A 17,848-nucleotide genomic window follows, 5' to 3' on the forward strand; every position below is an offset into this window, starting at 1 on the left:
TGCCTGTGTTCTGGCTTTAGAAAGTACAGAAGTTCAAGAAGAGGGTGTATCACAGCCGAGACCTTAGTCACTCACGTCAGGCAAGCATGGACCTTGTCTGGTCAGAGAGCTGAGTGGCAGGCAGCAGTGGCAGTAGGCCTGGGGATGGCCCCATGCAAACCTCTGTTACCCAGCCCTGTCCTACACAGAGCTTAACTACATGTGCTCTGGAGTCAGGGTATCAAGCCCAGGTCTACCTCTTTCACGTGACCTTCAGCAAGTTGTTTGACCTCTAAGTGTCACCGTGTCAGCTGCGAAATGAGACAGTGATTGTTTAGCCCCATAAAGTAAGAGCCTGACCGAGGTGTCCTGCATAATTGGTGCCCAGCACAGAATGCAAGGTCTGCAAGCCTGTGCGGTGACTCCTGCTGCATGACTTTACACATTCGCGTGCAGGCCATGACTGGGGGGTGGGGGGTGGGGGGTGGGAGATAGGGAGCCTGTTTTTCTTGGTATGAGGCTGACAGCTAAGGGCTCACACTTCCGTCCTGGATAGGAGCCTGCAGGAGAAGCAGCCTGTTCCTGAGACTCGTTAAGAACCCGCGGTGGAGCCTCTAGCCAGTAAGACACAAACCCAGTGTCTACTCCTCCTTACCTCTCTTTGCCCAGCACAGAGTCCTGAAGGCAGTGAGGTGGCTGGTCCCTCAGAGACATTTGGGGCTGGGGAGGTTGGTCGTTCTGATGGCGGCTGGAGTGGTGTGAGTGGGATCTGCAGAGAGAATGCAGTGTTATTCACCCCTCTCGGAGCCAGGCAGCCCCACTGTGCCCCTCCAGGGATGGCCCCTGGCCTACGGTACGGCTCTTATCATTGTCCTTCTGCTGATAAGGCAAGCTAAACACAGGGGACAGTCTGAAGACAGTACAGGTCTGGGTGACATGAAAGCAGACTAGAGCAAAGGGATTGGGTTGGGGGACATGTGCAGGGCACAGCAGACAGCGGCAGGTCTAACCCAGTGCGCCTAGCTCGGCACCAGAACTACTCTGCTTTCTCGCTTAAAAAAGAACACTACCATGAAGGCCCCTTCCTATTCTGACCACCTAGGATCTAAGAAAACAAAGTCATGCCAAGTGGTGGTGGCACTTGGAAGGCAGAGGCTGGGGGATCCCTGTGACTTTGAGGCCAGCCTGGACTATAGTACAGCACACGTTCCAGGATAGCCAGGGCCACATGGAGAAAAACCTGTCTCAAAAAAAAAAAAAACAAAACCCAAACGCATCCCCAAAAGCTAGGCACGGAGGCCTGCACAGTTCACTTCAGCCTGCAGCTAGCAAGGGGCCAGCAACAGGCTCTCTTCCTTTCCCGTGTCTCTCGTGCACACATGAAAGGCAGCGAGCTATCACTCTGTGTTCCCCGGTCTCATGGGAGGTATCTACTCTCTAGATTGTACAAGGAGCATGTAGCCCAGGCTACCTACTTTGGAGCAGACTCTCTTGGTCCTTGAGAGTTCTTCTTGCATGTTGAATGGGGATGAATCAGCTTTAACCCTTCACTCACCTCGTTGCTGCCCCCCTCCCCCCCATTCCCAGCCTTAAAATCCCTGTAGCATCTAGGCCTTGCCCTTGGCCATCTGCAGCCCAGAGCTGCACTCCTGGCCTGACAGTGCTTGGTATTCCAATCCCCTTGACCCCATTCAGTGGCTTTTAGTCTTGCACAAGGAAGCTAAGGTGACCTTTTCCTAAAGTGCTTCTGTGCTGTGAGGCCTCTTCCCCTGGCCACCGTAGATCCTCTCCCCCCACTGTAGATCCTCTCCCCCCACCGTAGATCCTCTCCCCCCACGGGCTGTGGATCCCTCAAGCAGCTCCTGCCCCTCCTCCTCCTCACTTCCTGTCTCGCATCCTTCATCTACCCAAGCTGAAAGTGTGCCACCCTCTGGGTGCTCCTTCCATGGGGACTTCCTTCTCCGCAGCCATCTACAGACTCTTTGTCAGACTCCTTTCCACCCGGCACACAGGTCCAATGTCATTTCCTTGCAGGAACTTCCTTAAGTCTGTGTGAACATTGTGCATGCGTGTGCATACGTGCATGCATGCACACACACATTCACACTCTTGAACACTGCTCCTCAGGAGTCACCTGCCTTGTTTCTTAGAAGCAGGGCTCAACACGGGGACCTGGGGCTCACAGAGTGGGCTCAGCTGGCTGGCCAGTGAACCACAGGGACCTCCCTGCCTCCACCTCAGAGCCTGGATCGTAAGCACAGAGTATCATGTCCAGCTTTTGACATGGGGTGCTGGGGAACTACGCACAAGCCCTAACGTTTGCATGACAAGTCCCTTACCACTGAGCAAGCCGACCCCCAGGCCTCCCAGTCCTCCAAGGGCTAGCTGCCCCTATCCTGTACCCTTGGACAAGCAGAGCTGCCACACTTGACTCTAGCATGGCTGTCCATGGGCTGCCTCTAAGCAGTCTCAGCCGTCCAGAAACACACCCTGCACAGGATGTAACACCCACAGGGCCTTGAGATCGGTTCCTCAGGCCTTGGCAAAGGCATGGCTTCCAAGGGAAGCTTAATTAGTGTCTGCGCAATGGGGCTTTCAACCCAGCGAAGCTCACCCTGGGAGTCACGTTAATACTACTAAACCGCTGCCATTCGCCGACTGTCAGCGAGCAGAGCACCATATATTACCTCATTTAATCCTCGCAAGGATGTGTAATGCCAGTGTTTTTGTGCCATTTGTAAGGGAAAAACCTAACATTTATATAGTTTGATACTTTGCCCAAGGCCACACTTAGCTAAAAAGCAGTTCAGTTAGAAACCCAACCCCAGTTTACTTGAGGCCAACATTTAACGCTTGTAATTTTCCATTGCATCATGGGAACTTGGGTGAGAGATTGACTGGACCGACCCTCGGTGATCCCACAGTCCATTCAGGTTTTTGAAAAAGTGACTGTGGGTGGTTCACTGGGTGGGGGAAGGCTGGTGACAGCTAGGCCTCAGGGGTCCCTGCAGAGGCACAACAGCTGCAGGGGCAACTGCGGACTATCCATTGCTGCCCGAGATTCAGTTCACGGGGAATCAGATACCAGGCTGGATCATTTGGACAAACACACATGTTCAGACAGACATGGCTCAGCTCCACGCTGATAAAGCTGCTTTCATTGTCAAAATGGGGGCAGGGGCTGGCTGCCCTCAGAGGCAACCTGCTATTCTCCTTGACTTCCAGACCACTCTTATCTCTGTATCTTCTTCCATCCTTGAGGCTCCTGACAGAGTGACATCCATGACAACTGATCCCAGGACTCATACCCCGAGCCAGCGCCCCACCCCCACCCCCACACTGTTCCCAGGGCAGGCAGGGTCCAGCCTGCCAATAGAAACCAGTGCCTGTGAAGTTCAAACCCAGTATGTGCAGCCACCCATATCCAGTGAACGGGGTGAAGTGCCGTTCTTGTCCTCTCTGTGACACGCAGCTCTGGGCTCCTTATGCTTAGCCCTGCCCTGGCCCTGGCCAGGAAGAAGCCACGTCAGTGGCCACAGGGGCCTCTAGGGAACTGGAAATAACTGCATTTGCAGCCTCCACCCGACCGACTCCCCACACAGGGCAGGGTGAATCTCAACTTTCTCTTATATGAAGGGGTACACTAGGAGTGAGGGCCATGCTTCTCATCTTAGTACTTGGGTAGCTGAGGCAGGAGGACTGCCTGAGTGTAAGTCCAGCCAGGGATGCAGAGTGAGACCCTGTCCTCCCCCTCCTCCTCCTTCAACAACAACAACTGAAGATACTGTCTGCCTGAGTAGGGAGACCCTGGGAATGGCGTTGACAGATGAGTCTATAGGGACTCGGGAAGTTTTCTTTCAGCTAAAATGCAAGTCTGTTAGTCCAAGTATACCTTCACCGCAAGGTCACAGGCCCTGTGTTAAGGACAGCGGACACCCTGCTCCTATGAGGTGAACAGAAGAGCAAGCTGATGCTGACGGGGCCCACAGGAAAATGATCTGCCCACCTGAGGGAGGGAGTTGGCCGTGAGCTGTAGTTTCTGCTGCAGTAGTGCACTCAACACCTGATTCTGCCGCTCCAGGTCAAACACCCTCTTCTTCAGTTTGATACACTCTTCCCGCAGGTCCTGTCCACCCAGGAAGGACAGGAAGCAAAGGTGAGGAGGCAGGAGAGGGACAGCGACTTCCCGCCCCCGCCAGCTGTGCTCACACCTACAGCCTCTGGGGATGAGCTCTCAAGGTTTGCTACCCTAATGAACTACGGTAAAGGCCAGTCTGTCATTTCCACCATTTCTGCAGCTGGCTTCCTCCCTCCTAGAAGCCATGTCAAAAGGGAGGGGCATCTAAGGCGTGGGAGAACCCTGACGTCTAAGTGGCCCGCATCACAGCGATCTGAAGAAAACACTTCAAGGCCATAGAGGCTCATGACGTTGGTAGTGTTTTGAAGGCGATAGAGAAATCAGCTGGGCTCCAGGTAAGAGAAGGCATTCTAGTCCAAATCAAAGTTCCCATGGTTCAGAGACCTGGCCTTAACAACTCACTCTGCTTCCTGGTAGAGAATAACGGGCCAATCAGAGGTAGTGGCATGGGCCAAGTGGGCCAATAGGGAGCTCCTCCTAGGCTACTCCGTGGTGGTAGAGACTTAGTTGAGCAGGTCTCTGGAGTCCCAGGGCTGTACCTCCTGTGTATACCCTGGGTCTATCCTGCAGCAGTTAGGTGGGTGTGAGACAGTCCTGAATCCACTCACCTTCTGGTTCAGTAGAGCCTGTACCACGTGGTTGGCAACCTGGGGACACAAAGTCCGGGAGCTGAGCTGGCGTTTTGCCCACCCACCCCTGTCCCCAGCCCTGTCCTTCGGCAAACCCCACAGACCTCATCCAGACAGCGTTCGTAAGTCTCCCGCTGGTTCTCATTGGCCTGCGCAAGCGCCGAGTTCTCTGCCTGTAGGGTGAGGTGGAAAGGGGAATCATTGAGGCTCATTTGTACCCTGGGAGCGAGGGTGGCAGAGTGGACAGGCTTTGCCCTGTCCATCAAACTCCTGGACCAGGGTTATCTGACCGTTTTACCTAGTAGCCTCTATGGATATCACTGTCCTTGGAACCAGTAGGGTCGTAAAGGTGGGGTGGGGGTGGGGAAGAGACACTCGTGGCATAGGACAGCTACGTACTCTTCACTGTCGCCCGAGCTGGAGAGTGAAGAGGAACCGGGGCTTCCCAGGGGAGCTTTAATAAAGAACCAACCGTCCAGCCCTCTCCTGCCTGGCAAGCCTTCTCCACACTGAGCTCAGCGGTGGGCAGCCCTGACTCCCCATGCCCCGCCCTGCCCTGCCTGCCACCGCGTACCTCCAGCTCCCGAAGTCGGTGCAGAAGCTCCTGGCAGGTGCTGAGCTCCATGCTGTCGTCCTCACCAGCCGATGCCCTCAGCTTTCCGGTGCCTCCGGCCGGCTGGTCCATGACCTTGGGAGTCAGGCTCTGGGAATGAGGCCTGGCAGGCTACTCCCAGGCAGACCAGGAACAGGCAAGGAGAGAAGGCAGGAGGAGGGTGACAAAACTCTCTAGTGACCTCTGCTATACTGGTGATAATGCAACAGCTCAAGGTTAGGCTGGGTGACTCTTGTTTATTCTTCCCATCCTGAGGCCGAGACTGTGCCTATAGGAACCCCAGCGCTCACACACACCCTGCATGGGGGCCTAGAGCCCGAATTTTTTACTGGTCAACCAGCTGCCCTGTGACTCAACGTCCCTGTTTAGAAAGTAACACCAACTTCAACTAATGTCACTCACTGTTGACACGTAAAACTTAAGTCTGCCAAGGGATATTTGTTTATTTATTTATACAAGACAGGGTTCCACTGTGTAACAAGTCCTGGCTGTCCTGGACTCACTCTGTAGACCAGTCTGGCCTTGAATTCACAGAGATCCCTCTACCTCCGTCTCCTGAGGACTGAAAGTGTGCAGCAACCACGCCAGGCACCAAGGGTATTTGAAAAGTAAAGATGGGCTCAACCTACGGCTCAGCAGGTAAGAGGGCTGCCTGCTCTTCCCGAGGATCCAGGTTCAATTCCCAGCACCCACACCACAGATATGCTTTGTCTCCTCTTGGACATACCATGAAGCATCCTTTGTGCCTCCCACACTCCCTCTTCTGGCTCCAAATGATCCAGGCACTCTGAGAGGGCTTAAAACACTGCCGCCGAGGTCCCAGTGGGCCAGGGGGCTTTGCACACTCTCTGCTGGTGCCTCTTGATGCCACCTGCCTCACAGCACGGCCAGGTCTTTCTATTGTTCCACAGGCTCTCGAGCTCTATTTGTGCTTGGTGTGCTGTTCTCAGCAGTTCTATAATGGTCCCCTCCACCCACCCCCTACCCCCCAACCCCCCGACCAAGGCTATCAGCTTCTCAGCACAGGGCACAGGGCACAGTACTCACTTCCCTGACCAAACTCACTCTTCCTGTGTAATCTGCCATGCAGGACACACACTGAAGACCAGAGACTATTCTACCCTGAACACACAGGAGCACAGCAGGGCTCTGACTGGCACTGCGCTGTGCCTTTCCTATCAACGAGGCTCCTGCCGTTGCTGTTGGCTTGAAATGACAAGTCTTCATCTTTCATCTGAGACCCTTTGTGTTACGTATGTCTCAGCTTGAATCTGAAATGTCCCCCACGAGCTCATCTTCCACCCCCACCCTGCCCTTTCTCCCATTGCTCTGGCCTGCTTGCTCTGGGCCCTGCTTGATTCACCCCCACTCCCACCCGCTCACTCCAGGCCCCCTCAGGCTCATCTTGAGCCCATGTTCCCTGAGCAGCAGTCTTTAGGACCTTCGGAGGATATAGCTCGGTCTCTAAGCTCCCGGCTGGCCGCTTCCTGACCAGTAGTTGCTAACAGTTTTTACCTCAGACTTTTGCCACTACAGATGAAGCCACTTTAACACTGTCTTCCTTGCCAAGAGCAAAAAAAAAAAAAAAAAAAAAAAAAAAAGTCTGGCTTTAAAAAAAAAAAACAAAAAACAAAACAAAACAAAAAAAAACCCCACAACGTTATTTCCGTCAGGTATTTTGGGCACGGTGACACAAGAACAATGACTACATCGCAATGTGGAACCTTTGTGCCGAGGGGGGCATGCCTCTTAGCCTCCACCAAGGGCCTCTCTGCTTCGTCCTTCCCAGTTAAAGGCCCCATAAAAGAGAATTAGAAATTGTGGATCAGAGAAGGGGAAGTCTCTCTCAGCACCTAACCCTCACTCCTCCGCTGTGAGACACAGTGTGGCCTCTCTCAGCCCCAGCTCCTTCCCCAGTCCCAGCACGCACAGGCCCCGGGTCCCTCACCAGGTCTCTGTTCCTCACCAGGCTGGCTCGTTCACTCTGGCAGCCAGATGGGTCACCTCACCTGTAAAGGACAGAGGAACGGTGTTGCGGCATTCCCTCAGTGCATGGTAGGTCTGGAGTAAGCCCAGAGCCCTGCCGTTTTACTTTCAAAGCTTCTACCTAACGGACAAGGGAGACAACATCAGGGAGAGAGCGCTAAGCGCTGACAGCAGGCAGAGGACCGCACGGGGTTGAGAGGAAACCCCCGAAAGGAAGAGCAACGAGCCAGTGGCAGCCTTTAAATCCGTTCAACCTTCCCAGTTTTTGTCTGGTGACATGGTTCCGCTTGCCCCACAGAGGTCTCCAGATTCCAGCCAGACGTCATTTGCCTCCCAGGTGAGACTTCAGTGCCCTTCCAAACCCACAGTGCCTCTAATTTTCTCATCACAGGAGGAGATAAATGCTATAATCAATGCTTGCATTTAGAGCAAATTAAGGAATAGTAACTCTAGCAAACACGGAATCTACCCTGTGTGCGTTTAGTGTCAGAAGGCTTTTCTGTGCCCCTGCATTAATGTCTCTAACCATGCTGGCCGGGGTTACCAGCGTTCTCAGGGTAAAGGACCTTGCTGCAATCCCACGGCTGGTTCACACCGCACACTGGGACAGGTGTGGATGCCCCCTGCTCTGTGGCCTCAGCTGTACACATCCAAGCCTTACCATTAGCTACATCCGACAGCTTATGTGCAAGCTCTGCCCACCCCTGAGGCCACGGTAGGCGGAGCCTGATGTATGGAACCCCAGATCTTTACAGCTGGCCAGACTTGGGTTAAGACCCTGACTCGGGAGAATTAACTTTCCTGGCTTGAGAAACGGGTAAGATTACTCAGTGCAAAGGGCAGGCGGAGGACACACTGAAGTAATAGTGTTTAGCCTGAGCTCACTGGACACTTTTGATTAGTACAAAGCTTGCGGTGGTCTTGGGTTCATAGTGAACCTGAGTTCCAGACCCCCCACACTGGAGTCTTAGGTGCAGGGCATCTACATGTCTTAGGCACTGCCTAGCCTGGCCTGCTCTGACCTCTGAGGACCTTCCCTTTCAGGCCTCTACCCTGTCAGCACAGGGCAAGCCCAGTCTCTTCAAACACTCAAAAGGAGTCAGCTAGAAGTTCTGAGGCCAGGGAAACAGGCAAAGGAGAGAAGCCTTGCTAGTGTGTGTGTGTATGTGTGTGTGTGTGTGTGTGTGTGTGTGTGTGAGTGCCAGGGGCCTGACGTTATGGCATGCCAGGCAAACATTCTGCCACTGATGTCTTCCTTCTTGGTGTATGTATGCATTCCATAGTGGGTACGGGCCTCTGAAAGCAGAAAAGGAAGAACTATGTAATATATATATTTTTGAGACATGGTTTCTGTGTAGCCCTGGCTGTCTTGGAACTCACTCTGTAGACCAGGCTGGCCTCGAACTCAGGGATAGGCTTGCCTAGGACTAAAGGTGTGCACTACCACTGCCTGGCTTAATACTAATTTTTAACACTCCACAAAAACATATAGCCCTGGCAGTTGGAGAAATGGCTCACTTTCTGCTCCTGTAGAAGACTAGGGTTCAGTTCCCAGCACCCACGTGGCAGCTCACAAACACCTGTAACTCCAGCTCCAGGGGCTTCATCACCTTCTCCTGCCCTCCAAGGCATTGCAAAGACGTGGTGCATTTACACAGTGCAGGCAAACCACTCACACACATAAAATAAATACAATAAATCTTTTCTAAGTTAAAGACCTTTGTTATTTTAACATTGTAAAGTGAGCTCAGTCTAACTTGATTTGTTCCCGACATCATCTCATTTGATATATTTAGAAATGGGGGCCTGGGAAAAAATGAAAACAATTTTAAAAAGTTGTTTCCCTTCCCACACACAGATGTAAAGGCCTCAGGTTGCATTCACAGATCTGCTCTCACTCCAGCACTGTCTGCCTATCATCCCCAGCTCCATGCTGCAGCTCCTGATGACCAGAGACCATCAGCTTTCCCCTCAATGCTACACTCTGCGCGCGCGCGCGCGCACACACACACACACACACACACACACACACCTCAGCAACCCCCAGGGAAGAGCAGTTGGCACGTGTGCAAACATCTGCGCCCTGGGAAGGTGACTGGGATACACAGGGCAAGGCCCAGCGCCTGGAAATTATAAAGCTTGAGACAAGGGAAGTTTAACAGCTCTTTACCCAAGACAAACCCCCAAAACAGCATAGAGGTGATTTACCAGGATGTCTCGTCATAAAACCATTAAAAAGCGTGCCAGGCAGGCGTGAGGGACAGAGCTTGAGGTCAAGTCCCGTGGGGATGCACTGGAGACCCTGACGTGTCTAGACTATGTGAGAGTAACGGTCGCTCCTGCAGTGCTCTCTGCAATGGCTGCCTCGAGGAAAATTTTGAGTCATTCCCACTGTGGAAGAGACGATGCAGCACCCTGCTCCAGAGGCCGTGGCCAACCCAGGGTGGAGTCTGTAGGCTGCCACTAGCAGAGAGCAAGAAGCTGTCAGCTACACAGGAGAGGAGTCCAAGGAAAAGCTCCACACTTAAACTGGTGCTGGGGAGGGGCACAGCTACATCTATGTGTATGTATTACATTTGTGTGTCTGTGTGCATCAACATCTATGTGTATGTATTACATTTGTGTGTCTGTGTGCCTGAGTATATGCCACATCACACACATGGAAGTCAGCTCTGCGGGTAACTTGAAGCAGTTGGTTCTCTCTTTCTACCACGTGGGCCTGGATTGGCAGGCATGGTGGGTAGCAACCTTACATCCTAGGAAGTGGAGGGTTTATTGAGAAGGTAGATGTGCTGGCACAAGCCTGGAACATGTAGAAGCTTAGGTAGAAGTGTCATGAGTTCAAAGCCAGCCTGGGACAGACACATGGAGATAGTCATTTACTTTTGAAAAAAATGTTAAAGATTTTTCGAAACCTTTCCTGTGGCCCTCTAGGGAACACCAGGATGCATAGTGACAGGGTCACCTGGATCTCCTGACAATGGGCTACATTAAATGAAGCCGCAGAAGTCTTTTCCCCAGATGCTGAACATGTGGGATGTCGCTGAGCCTCGGCCAAGCACTCTCCTCCTCCTCCCTTGGGGCTTAGTCGCACCAGTTGCTGGGAAAACCCAGGCTTGGATCCCAGGATGGCCCCAGTTTCAAACATTCCTGTGTGGTTCCACAGCGCATCAGAAAGGTTGGATCAGAGAACTCCTTGCCAGCCAGGCTGGGTAGTGGGGAAGAGACTGGCTCTGGAGACTCTTAATGTGACTGGAAGCTTCTGCTAGAAAGGTGAGCAAGAGGCTCCTCCCTTCTTAAGGGGCCTGATTCACAGGGAAGTGACTTTAGTGTGTGTGGAGGGGGAGGGAGGACAAGCAGAAAGCTCTCAGGCAACAGGGAGACAGGAAGAGAAAACTGCTGAGAAGTGTCTGGCCAGTCAGGCCTGTGGCTTGCACCTGTGATCTTGATGCTGAGGCAGGAGGACTGCTTATGTGGTGAGATATGACACACCAGCTTGGATTAGAGCAAGAGCCTGTCTTTAAAAAACAAGACAGAATGGTAAGGAACATATTCCCCTAAAGTAGCCTTCAGAAACAAGCCTTCAGAGCACGCCTTTAATCTTAGCACTTGGGAATTCGAGGCCAGCCTGGTAAACAGAGAGTCCCAGGACAGCCATGGCTACACAGAGAAACCCTGTTTTGAAAAACTTAAAAAAAGAAAGGAGAAGAAAAGAAAAGAAAAGAAAAGAGAAAGAAAGAGAGGAAGGAAGAAAATAAAAGAAAAAAGAAAGAAAGAAAGAAAGAAAGAAAGAAAGGAAGGAAGGAAGAAAGGAAGAAAGAAAGAAAGAAAGAAAGAAAGAAAGAAAGAAAGAAAGAAAGAAAGAAAGAAGAAAACCCGAACAAACAGTAAAACTTTAAAAACTTTAGGACTGGAGAGATGGCTTAGTAGTTAAAGAGCACTGGCTGCTCTTCCAGAGGACCAGAGTTCAATTCCCAGCAACCACATGGTGGCTCATAACCATCTGTAATGGGATCTGATGTCCTCTTCAGATGTGTCCGAAGACAGAGACAGTGTACTCACATACATAAAATAAATAAATAAACCTTAAAAAAAACAAAAAAACAACAGAGTAAAAATTTAAACTCCAAAGTCTGGTGGCTCATGCCTGTAACCCAGGGATAGGAAGGGGGAGGCAGGAGAACTGGGCCAGTCCGGACTACAGTAGACCCTACCACAAGCCAACAGAGAAATGCCTTTATCTCCCCAACCCAAAGCCAGGTCTTGTGCATGCAAAGCACTGAGCCCTCAGCCCTGCACCCCCTTAAATCTAGAAGGCTAGGACAGACAACAGTTTCTGCACCTCAAACACAGATCTTGCCATACTGACCTTGAGTCAGCCAAGGAGTGCCCCAGCCCCTCCTCTCCAGTGTGTGTGTGTGTGTGTGTGTGTGTGTGTGTGTGTGAAGCATGGTTGCCTGGTCTCTCTCTCTCTCTCTGCTCACCTGGGCCATCAGCCAAGGCCTTCTGGCCCTGAGGAGCCCCTCATTCCCCAGCTGTTCCCTGAACAGTCCTCCTGGGAGAAAAGCCAGGGGCAGGGGGTGGGGGAGGAGTGAGCAGCTGCACGGAGGAAGGGATGGGGGCTTTACTTAAAGAATCATCAGTGACACCAGCCAGTTCAGCTCCCTGGCCAGCTGCTCTCTGGAATCCCAGCCTGTCACACCCAGGGGTCCACTTATCAACAGCAACCTTTGCACCCACAGCAGACACAGAGCAAGCTAAGAGTAACCCCGGTTTGCAGAGAGTGTGGGCAGTCACAGGGTGGGACCTGAGAGAGCCCACTTAATTTCTGGCTCAAAGTAGCTAAGGATTCCAACTGGATTCACTCCTTCCACGGGGAAAGAAGCCAAGAAAGTGCGGCCGTCCCCCAAGCTGGTCCATAGACACAATGGCCCTTCTGCAGTAATGCCTACTGGATCCTCCCTCCAGCTCCACTCAAGGGTACCCCAAGAACCCACCACAGACTGCAGGTTCTTCCAAACCAACTAAGAGCAGGACCAGGCTTCTCCTACAGTGTAGTATTCAAGCAGTGTGGGGTGTTGTTAGCCCCTCGAAGACGTCTGAATTACAACCTTCCTCATCTCAGCGCTCAGAGATCTCCTGTTCCCTGTCCAAGGGTAACAGCTGCTGGAGGTGGGGAGAAGGAAGGGGTTCCCACACAATGGGTTTATTTGTAGGACTACACACCAGGGGCTCAGCAGCCAAGCAGCCGAGGCCCCACTCCCAAAAGGCCAGCCAAGAGCTAAGCCAACCCAGCTAAGGAGATGGAAAAAATATCAGACCAGAAGGCAGAGAGAGAGGTAAGGCCTAGCCCACTGCACAACTGAGATGCTATGTGACTTCAGGCAAGTCAGTCTCTCAGAAAGAGGTTCCTTCCCACTATGTAGAGATTGTTCTAGAAGAGTAACTCTCACGGAGTGGCCTGGGGACCCCAGTCATGACACTGTCTACCCCCATTCCTCGCCACCTTCTCCAGGGGCCCTTCCCACGACGCAGAAGCAGATAAGAGGATCTCTCTGCTCTCTACAAAGTCAGACACCAGATTTGCAAGCAGTAAGAACACGGGCATTCTCCACTCTTTTGTTTTAGGACATATAATTATTTTCATAAGATATGGCATCACGGTTATTATTTCTAACATTTCTATTTCACTGTATTGTTTATTTGTTTGTCTGCTTGTTTTGAGACTGGGCCTCAATATATAGCCTTGGCTGGCTTGGAATTTGTTATGTAGACCAGGCTGGCCTTGAACTCAGAGAGCTACCTGATTCTTGAGTACTGGAATTAAGGGCACAACTAGGTGGTGTAATTACTATTACAACGATGACAATGACGATGTGTGTGTGTATGCATGTACACGTGTTCTCATTTTGGTGCATGTATGAAGGTCAGAACTGACTACCAAAAGTTGTTTTTCTCTCCTTTCTAGTCCTGGGTGTCAAACTCAGGCCATTAGGCTTGGTGGCAAGTGTTTGCCCACTAAACCATCTCAATATACCTGCTTTTACACCTGCCTGCCTAACAGTCTGTTTTTGCATGCACATGAAGGCGCATGTGTGGAAGTCAGAGGACAATTCTTGGGCGTCGTCTCTCTCCTTCACCCTAAGGTCTCTGGAGATCAAACTCCAGATGCTGTCAGGCTCAGTGTCAAATGCCTTTACCAGGATAAGCCATCTCATTGACCTTTAAGTGAACAGAATAAACATTTTAAACTCTCAGTTCTAACACAGCATAGGAAGGGTAGCCAGAGGGCATAGAGGCCTCTTTCCTGTGGCTTCCTGGCTACCACGTTTCTGTCTTGCCACAGGCCTAAAGCAATGGTTTGAAGCCTATGAAAATACAGACTAAATAAATCTTTCCCTAGAAAGAAAGCATAGAGATCATATATCAAAAGGCTGGAGAATCATGCTTGGTTGAGAATCACGCTTGGTTAGCTTTTAGTTTTGTTTTTGCAGTCCCGGGATCAGGCCAAGGGATGAACCCTCTACCAACCACGCTACTGTACAGTCAGAGGATCCCGTCCAGAACAGCCATCCAGAGCCGAGAGGGAAAGTTCAGTTTATCACTGTTAGCACTACCTACAGGTGGGAAAGATGGCTAATCCAACCGAGAAGTTACACTCTTTCTGCTTATCAATCCATCTATCCTCCATCTATCTATCACCTATCATTTATCCATCTATCTATCTACTACCTATCTACCTATCTTTATCATCCATCTATGTATCTATCCATCATCTATCTATAACCTATCTATGGTTCTATCTATCTATCTATCTATCACCTATGTCTTTATCATCCATCTACCTATGTGTCTATCATCTATCTATAATCTATCTATGGTTCTATCTATCTATCTATCTATCTATCTATCTATCTATCTATCATCTATCTATGTGTCTATCTATCATCTATCTATAATCAATCTATCTTTATAATCCATATGTTTATGTATCTATCTTTATCATCCATTTATGTATCTATGTATCTATCTACCATCTATAATCAATTAATCTATCTATCTATCTATCTATCTATCTATCTATCTATCTATCTATCATCTTCAGTAGCTGAGGCTAGCCTGAACTCCATATTCTACTTTCCCACTTCCCTAGCTGTGAGATTCCAGGGAAGCACAAGCCAAGCCCAGATGGAACCCAGTTTTGAAGAGCCACCATAGCTGGTGGCCGGAGACCCCCAGGTCCTCTGGCATATCCTTTCTGCAGGGAATGGGAGAGGGAAAGACAAAGGACGGACACTCACTCCTGTCCCCAGCTTTTGTTTACCTACTTTTCTCACTTTTTCTGTGTCAACTCAGGGGTCACTTGTGCCATGGGTCCCACCGGCTCTCCATCAAGGCCTCTGGCCAGAGCTACTTCTCCAATCTTGAAACCACGATTCCCGCTCAGCTACCCATCCCATCTCCCCAGAGGGAGATTCCAGCTGCTGGCTTTTCCCCTATAAGAATCTTCTCACCAGGCTTAGGTGCACACATTTTTAATCTCAGCACTCAGCACAGAGGCAGAGGCAGAGGCAGAGGCAGGTGGATCTCTATGAGCTCGAGGCCAGCCTGGTCTGCATACTGAGTTCCAGGCCAGCCAGGACTACATGGTGAGACACTGTCTCAAAATGAGCCATAAAATCAAATCTTCCATCCCTGCTCATCACCCGTTAGAGCAGCGAGCTGTCTCTTCCCTGCCCAGGCCAGTTCGTTATGACTGACACATCCCTGCCTGGTTTTGGTATCTACCTTCTGAAGGCATTTCTCCCATTCACTTTTTTTATGTGCTAGGAGTTACTCTCAGAGCCTCGAGCATGCTAAGCATCCGCTCAAAAACTTCTCATGCAATTTTAAGATGTGGTAGTTCCTGTGAGGCTGAAACATTCCAGTCTGCAGGGAAATTCCTTAAACAGGAAGGTGAGCAACTCACAATAGCTTCCGGAAGTCCCTAAAACTGACCGGATTTACTAGGCCCCTTGTCGGCAGAGTGTGAAGTAAGAGTTGAGGGTCCCTCTCAGACCAAGAAAACTGCACTGTGATGAAGACTCTCAGAGGAGAAAAGCTACAGAGAGGACTTCTGAGGCCAGCAGAGTTGCTTGGCAAGGTTTAAAACCCTCAGAGCACCTGGAAAGGACACTCTGCAGCCTGCTGAGCAGCGAGCTCCAGGTTCCCAGCTGTGTCAGCGGTCACTCGCACTCATCCCTTTGGTGATGAAGCCACCTCTCAGTCATTTCTGCTCCTGTAAGTAACTTCAATAAAACGGAACGGTTCACCAAGTTGGACTTTGGTGTTATCCATACCTGGGTCTAATCTGGGTTCCCTATCTAGAGTGAGTATATGTATGTGTTGTGTCTCCCCAGAAAGTTTTTTCACACATCACCAAGGGTCTCAAAAACGAAGAAAAACAAGGGGCTGGAAAGATGGCTCAGCGGTTAAGAGCACTGACTCCTCCTCCGAAGGTCCTGAGTTCAAATCCCAGCAACCACATGGTGGCTCACAACCATTTGTATGAGATCTGATGCCCTCTTCTAGGGTGTCTGAAGACAGCTACAGTGTACTTACATATAATAAATAAATAAATCTTTTAAAAAAAGAAAAACAAAAGAAAACAAGCATAAAGCAAACAATACAAAATAGAAAAACCCCAAAGGAGCCGCCCTCAGGCGTGAGAGCCCTGGCCCTTGCAAGTCAGGAGAGCTGGCCCTGGAGACTCAGGTGTAGGAGAGCTGTCGGGCTGACCAACTCACTTCCACCTAGGCCCAGACCCGGGGTTTTGAGTTGACCAACCCAACATACACCCCATCTATGCACTGCTGGAGCCTTTGGGAAAAGGGTGACACTGTGACACACTGTGATACACTGCAGCTTCCACTGAGAGATATTTTCTTTTCTTCTTTGTTTTGTTTTTGTTTTTATTTTTGTTTTCTTTGGTTGGGGGGAGATTGCAAGGGTGGAGTGGAGGGTGGATATGAAGGGATGGAGAGACGAGTGGGATTGGGGTATAAGAGGTAAAATTCACGAAGAATTAATTAAAACCAAAAAACCCTAAAGGACGAAACTTATATGGATAGAGGGCTTAGTTCTCACCCCTTCCTTATTCCTGTCCCAAGTGGCAGGTCACTGCCACAGCAGTAAATCCAAGCCACACTTCCCAGTCTTCGCTGGCCTCTCTCGGCTCCAGGAATTCCTTCTACCTGCACTTACTTCAGCAAGATTCAGAGCAGAATCCCCATCCTGTACAACCCACCTGATTAAAGTGCATACGCTGGGTATGGTGTCACACCATCTGAGCATGCTCAGGCGCAGGTGAGAGGCTCTCACGCTGAAGGCCAGCTTGGGATACCTGAGACCTGGTCTTAAAGCACATCTACAAGATACAGAGGAACTCAGACAATTCATTGGATCTCACTATACTCAGCTAAATGGCCAATCGCATCAATCTTAGATCGTTTACTCCTGCCTTTTCCTTAGCAGCTTCCACCCAGCTAGCCCAAGGGACCACTGTGTAGCTTCTGTCTTCGTATGTTTCTTTATTCTGGACGTTTTGTTTGAATGGAATCACACAGTAAGTGGCCTCCTGTGACTGGCTCCTTTCACCCCCTTACAGTCTGTTCAGAGTTCACCGTGTTGTAAGCTTTATTACTGATCATTCTTCACGGCTAAGCCTGTGTGCACAGCCCACATCTGTTTATCCGCTCCCTGAAGGTATACACTCAGGCTGTCTGCACCTTGGGGCTATTACAATCATATCATCTATGGGCACGTTTGTGGAAAGCTGCATGTCTTCAATTCTCTTAGGGATCTATGAGTAGGACTGAGGGATCATGTGACCTACTTCCAGTTGTTCAAGGAAGCACCAGACTGCCTTCCAAAGCTGAAACAGTTACCATTTCACCAACAAAGTCTGAGGGCTGCGGTCTTTCTTTCTCTCTTTCTTCCTTCCGTCCTTCCTTCCTTTCTTTCTTTTTAATTTTTCAAGACAAGGTTTCTCTGTATAGCCCTGGCTGTCCTGGAACTCACTCTGTAGATCAGGCTGGCCTCGAACTCAGAAATCCACCTGCCTCTGCCTCCCGAGTGCTGGGATTAAAGGCGTGCGACACCACGCCCAGCGTGTGTGTGTTCTTAAAAGACAGAGTAGCAAGTTACCACGTGTATATTTTTCTTTAAGCAGAACAATTTTTAGAAGATGAAATGACAGAATGTATTCACTTCCTCACATCCTACCAGCACCCACATGGCAGCTCACAGCTCCCTGTAACTCCAGGTTCCAACACCCACCACAGACACACATGCAGGCAAAACACCAATGCACATAACATAACTAAATTATTTTTAAAAGTTAAAAAAAAAAAAGGCGGGGGCTGGTGAGATGGCTCAGTGGGTAAGAGCACCCGACTGCTCTTCCGAAGGTCCAGAGTTCAAATCCCAGCAACCACATGGTGGTTCACAACCATCTGTAACAAG

At 50.4% G+C, this 17,848-nt stretch overlaps 1 protein-coding gene and 1 long non-coding RNA gene across 7 annotated transcripts in view; one reads left to right on the plus strand and one right to left on the minus strand.

Annotated features, from left to right (window-relative positions):
• The window catches only part of Nckap5l (NCK-associated protein 5-like), a 35,905-nt gene that overhangs the window by 6,686 nt on the left and 11,371 nt on the right, over positions 1 to 17,848 (minus strand). Inside the window, exons 2-7 of one of the 3 annotated variants that reach the window (XM_006521123.4) lie at positions 7,326 to 7,368; positions 5,321 to 5,470; positions 4,851 to 4,919; positions 4,726 to 4,764; positions 3,986 to 4,105; positions 635 to 748 (exon numbers count right to left, since the gene is read on the minus strand). In XM_006521123.4, coding sequence (XP_006521186.1) covers positions 635 to 748; positions 3,986 to 4,105; positions 4,726 to 4,764; positions 4,851 to 4,919; positions 5,321 to 5,431 — 453 coding nt within the window. In that variant the 5' untranslated portion in view covers positions 5,432 to 5,470; positions 7,326 to 7,368. Of the gene's footprint in view, positions 1 to 634; positions 749 to 3,985; positions 4,106 to 4,725; positions 4,765 to 4,850; positions 4,920 to 5,320; positions 5,471 to 7,307; positions 7,369 to 17,848 lie in introns of all 3 variants that reach the window. The other 2 variants (NM_001001884.1, XM_006521122.4) reach the window with 2 other exon arrangements.
• On the plus strand, positions 4,093 to 17,654 carry Nckap5los. 4 transcript variants are annotated; one of them, XR_003951477.1, is made up of 5 exons: positions 4,093 to 4,135; positions 4,278 to 5,998; positions 6,450 to 6,612; positions 7,329 to 7,682; positions 10,280 to 17,654. It is a non-coding gene; the product is annotated as an NCK-associated protein 5-like, opposite strand (long non-coding RNA). The 4 variants fall into 4 exon arrangements; XR_003951478.1 differs by having other exon boundaries at positions 4,101 to 4,452; positions 4,824 to 5,998; XR_001781770.2 differs by having other exon boundaries at positions 4,101 to 4,452; positions 5,894 to 5,998.

This window comes from Mus musculus, chromosome 15, assembly GCF_000001635.26.
Source record: "Mus musculus strain C57BL/6J chromosome 15, GRCm38.p6 C57BL/6J".
Classification (NCBI taxonomy): Eukaryota; Metazoa; Chordata; class Mammalia; order Rodentia; family Muridae; genus Mus; species Mus musculus.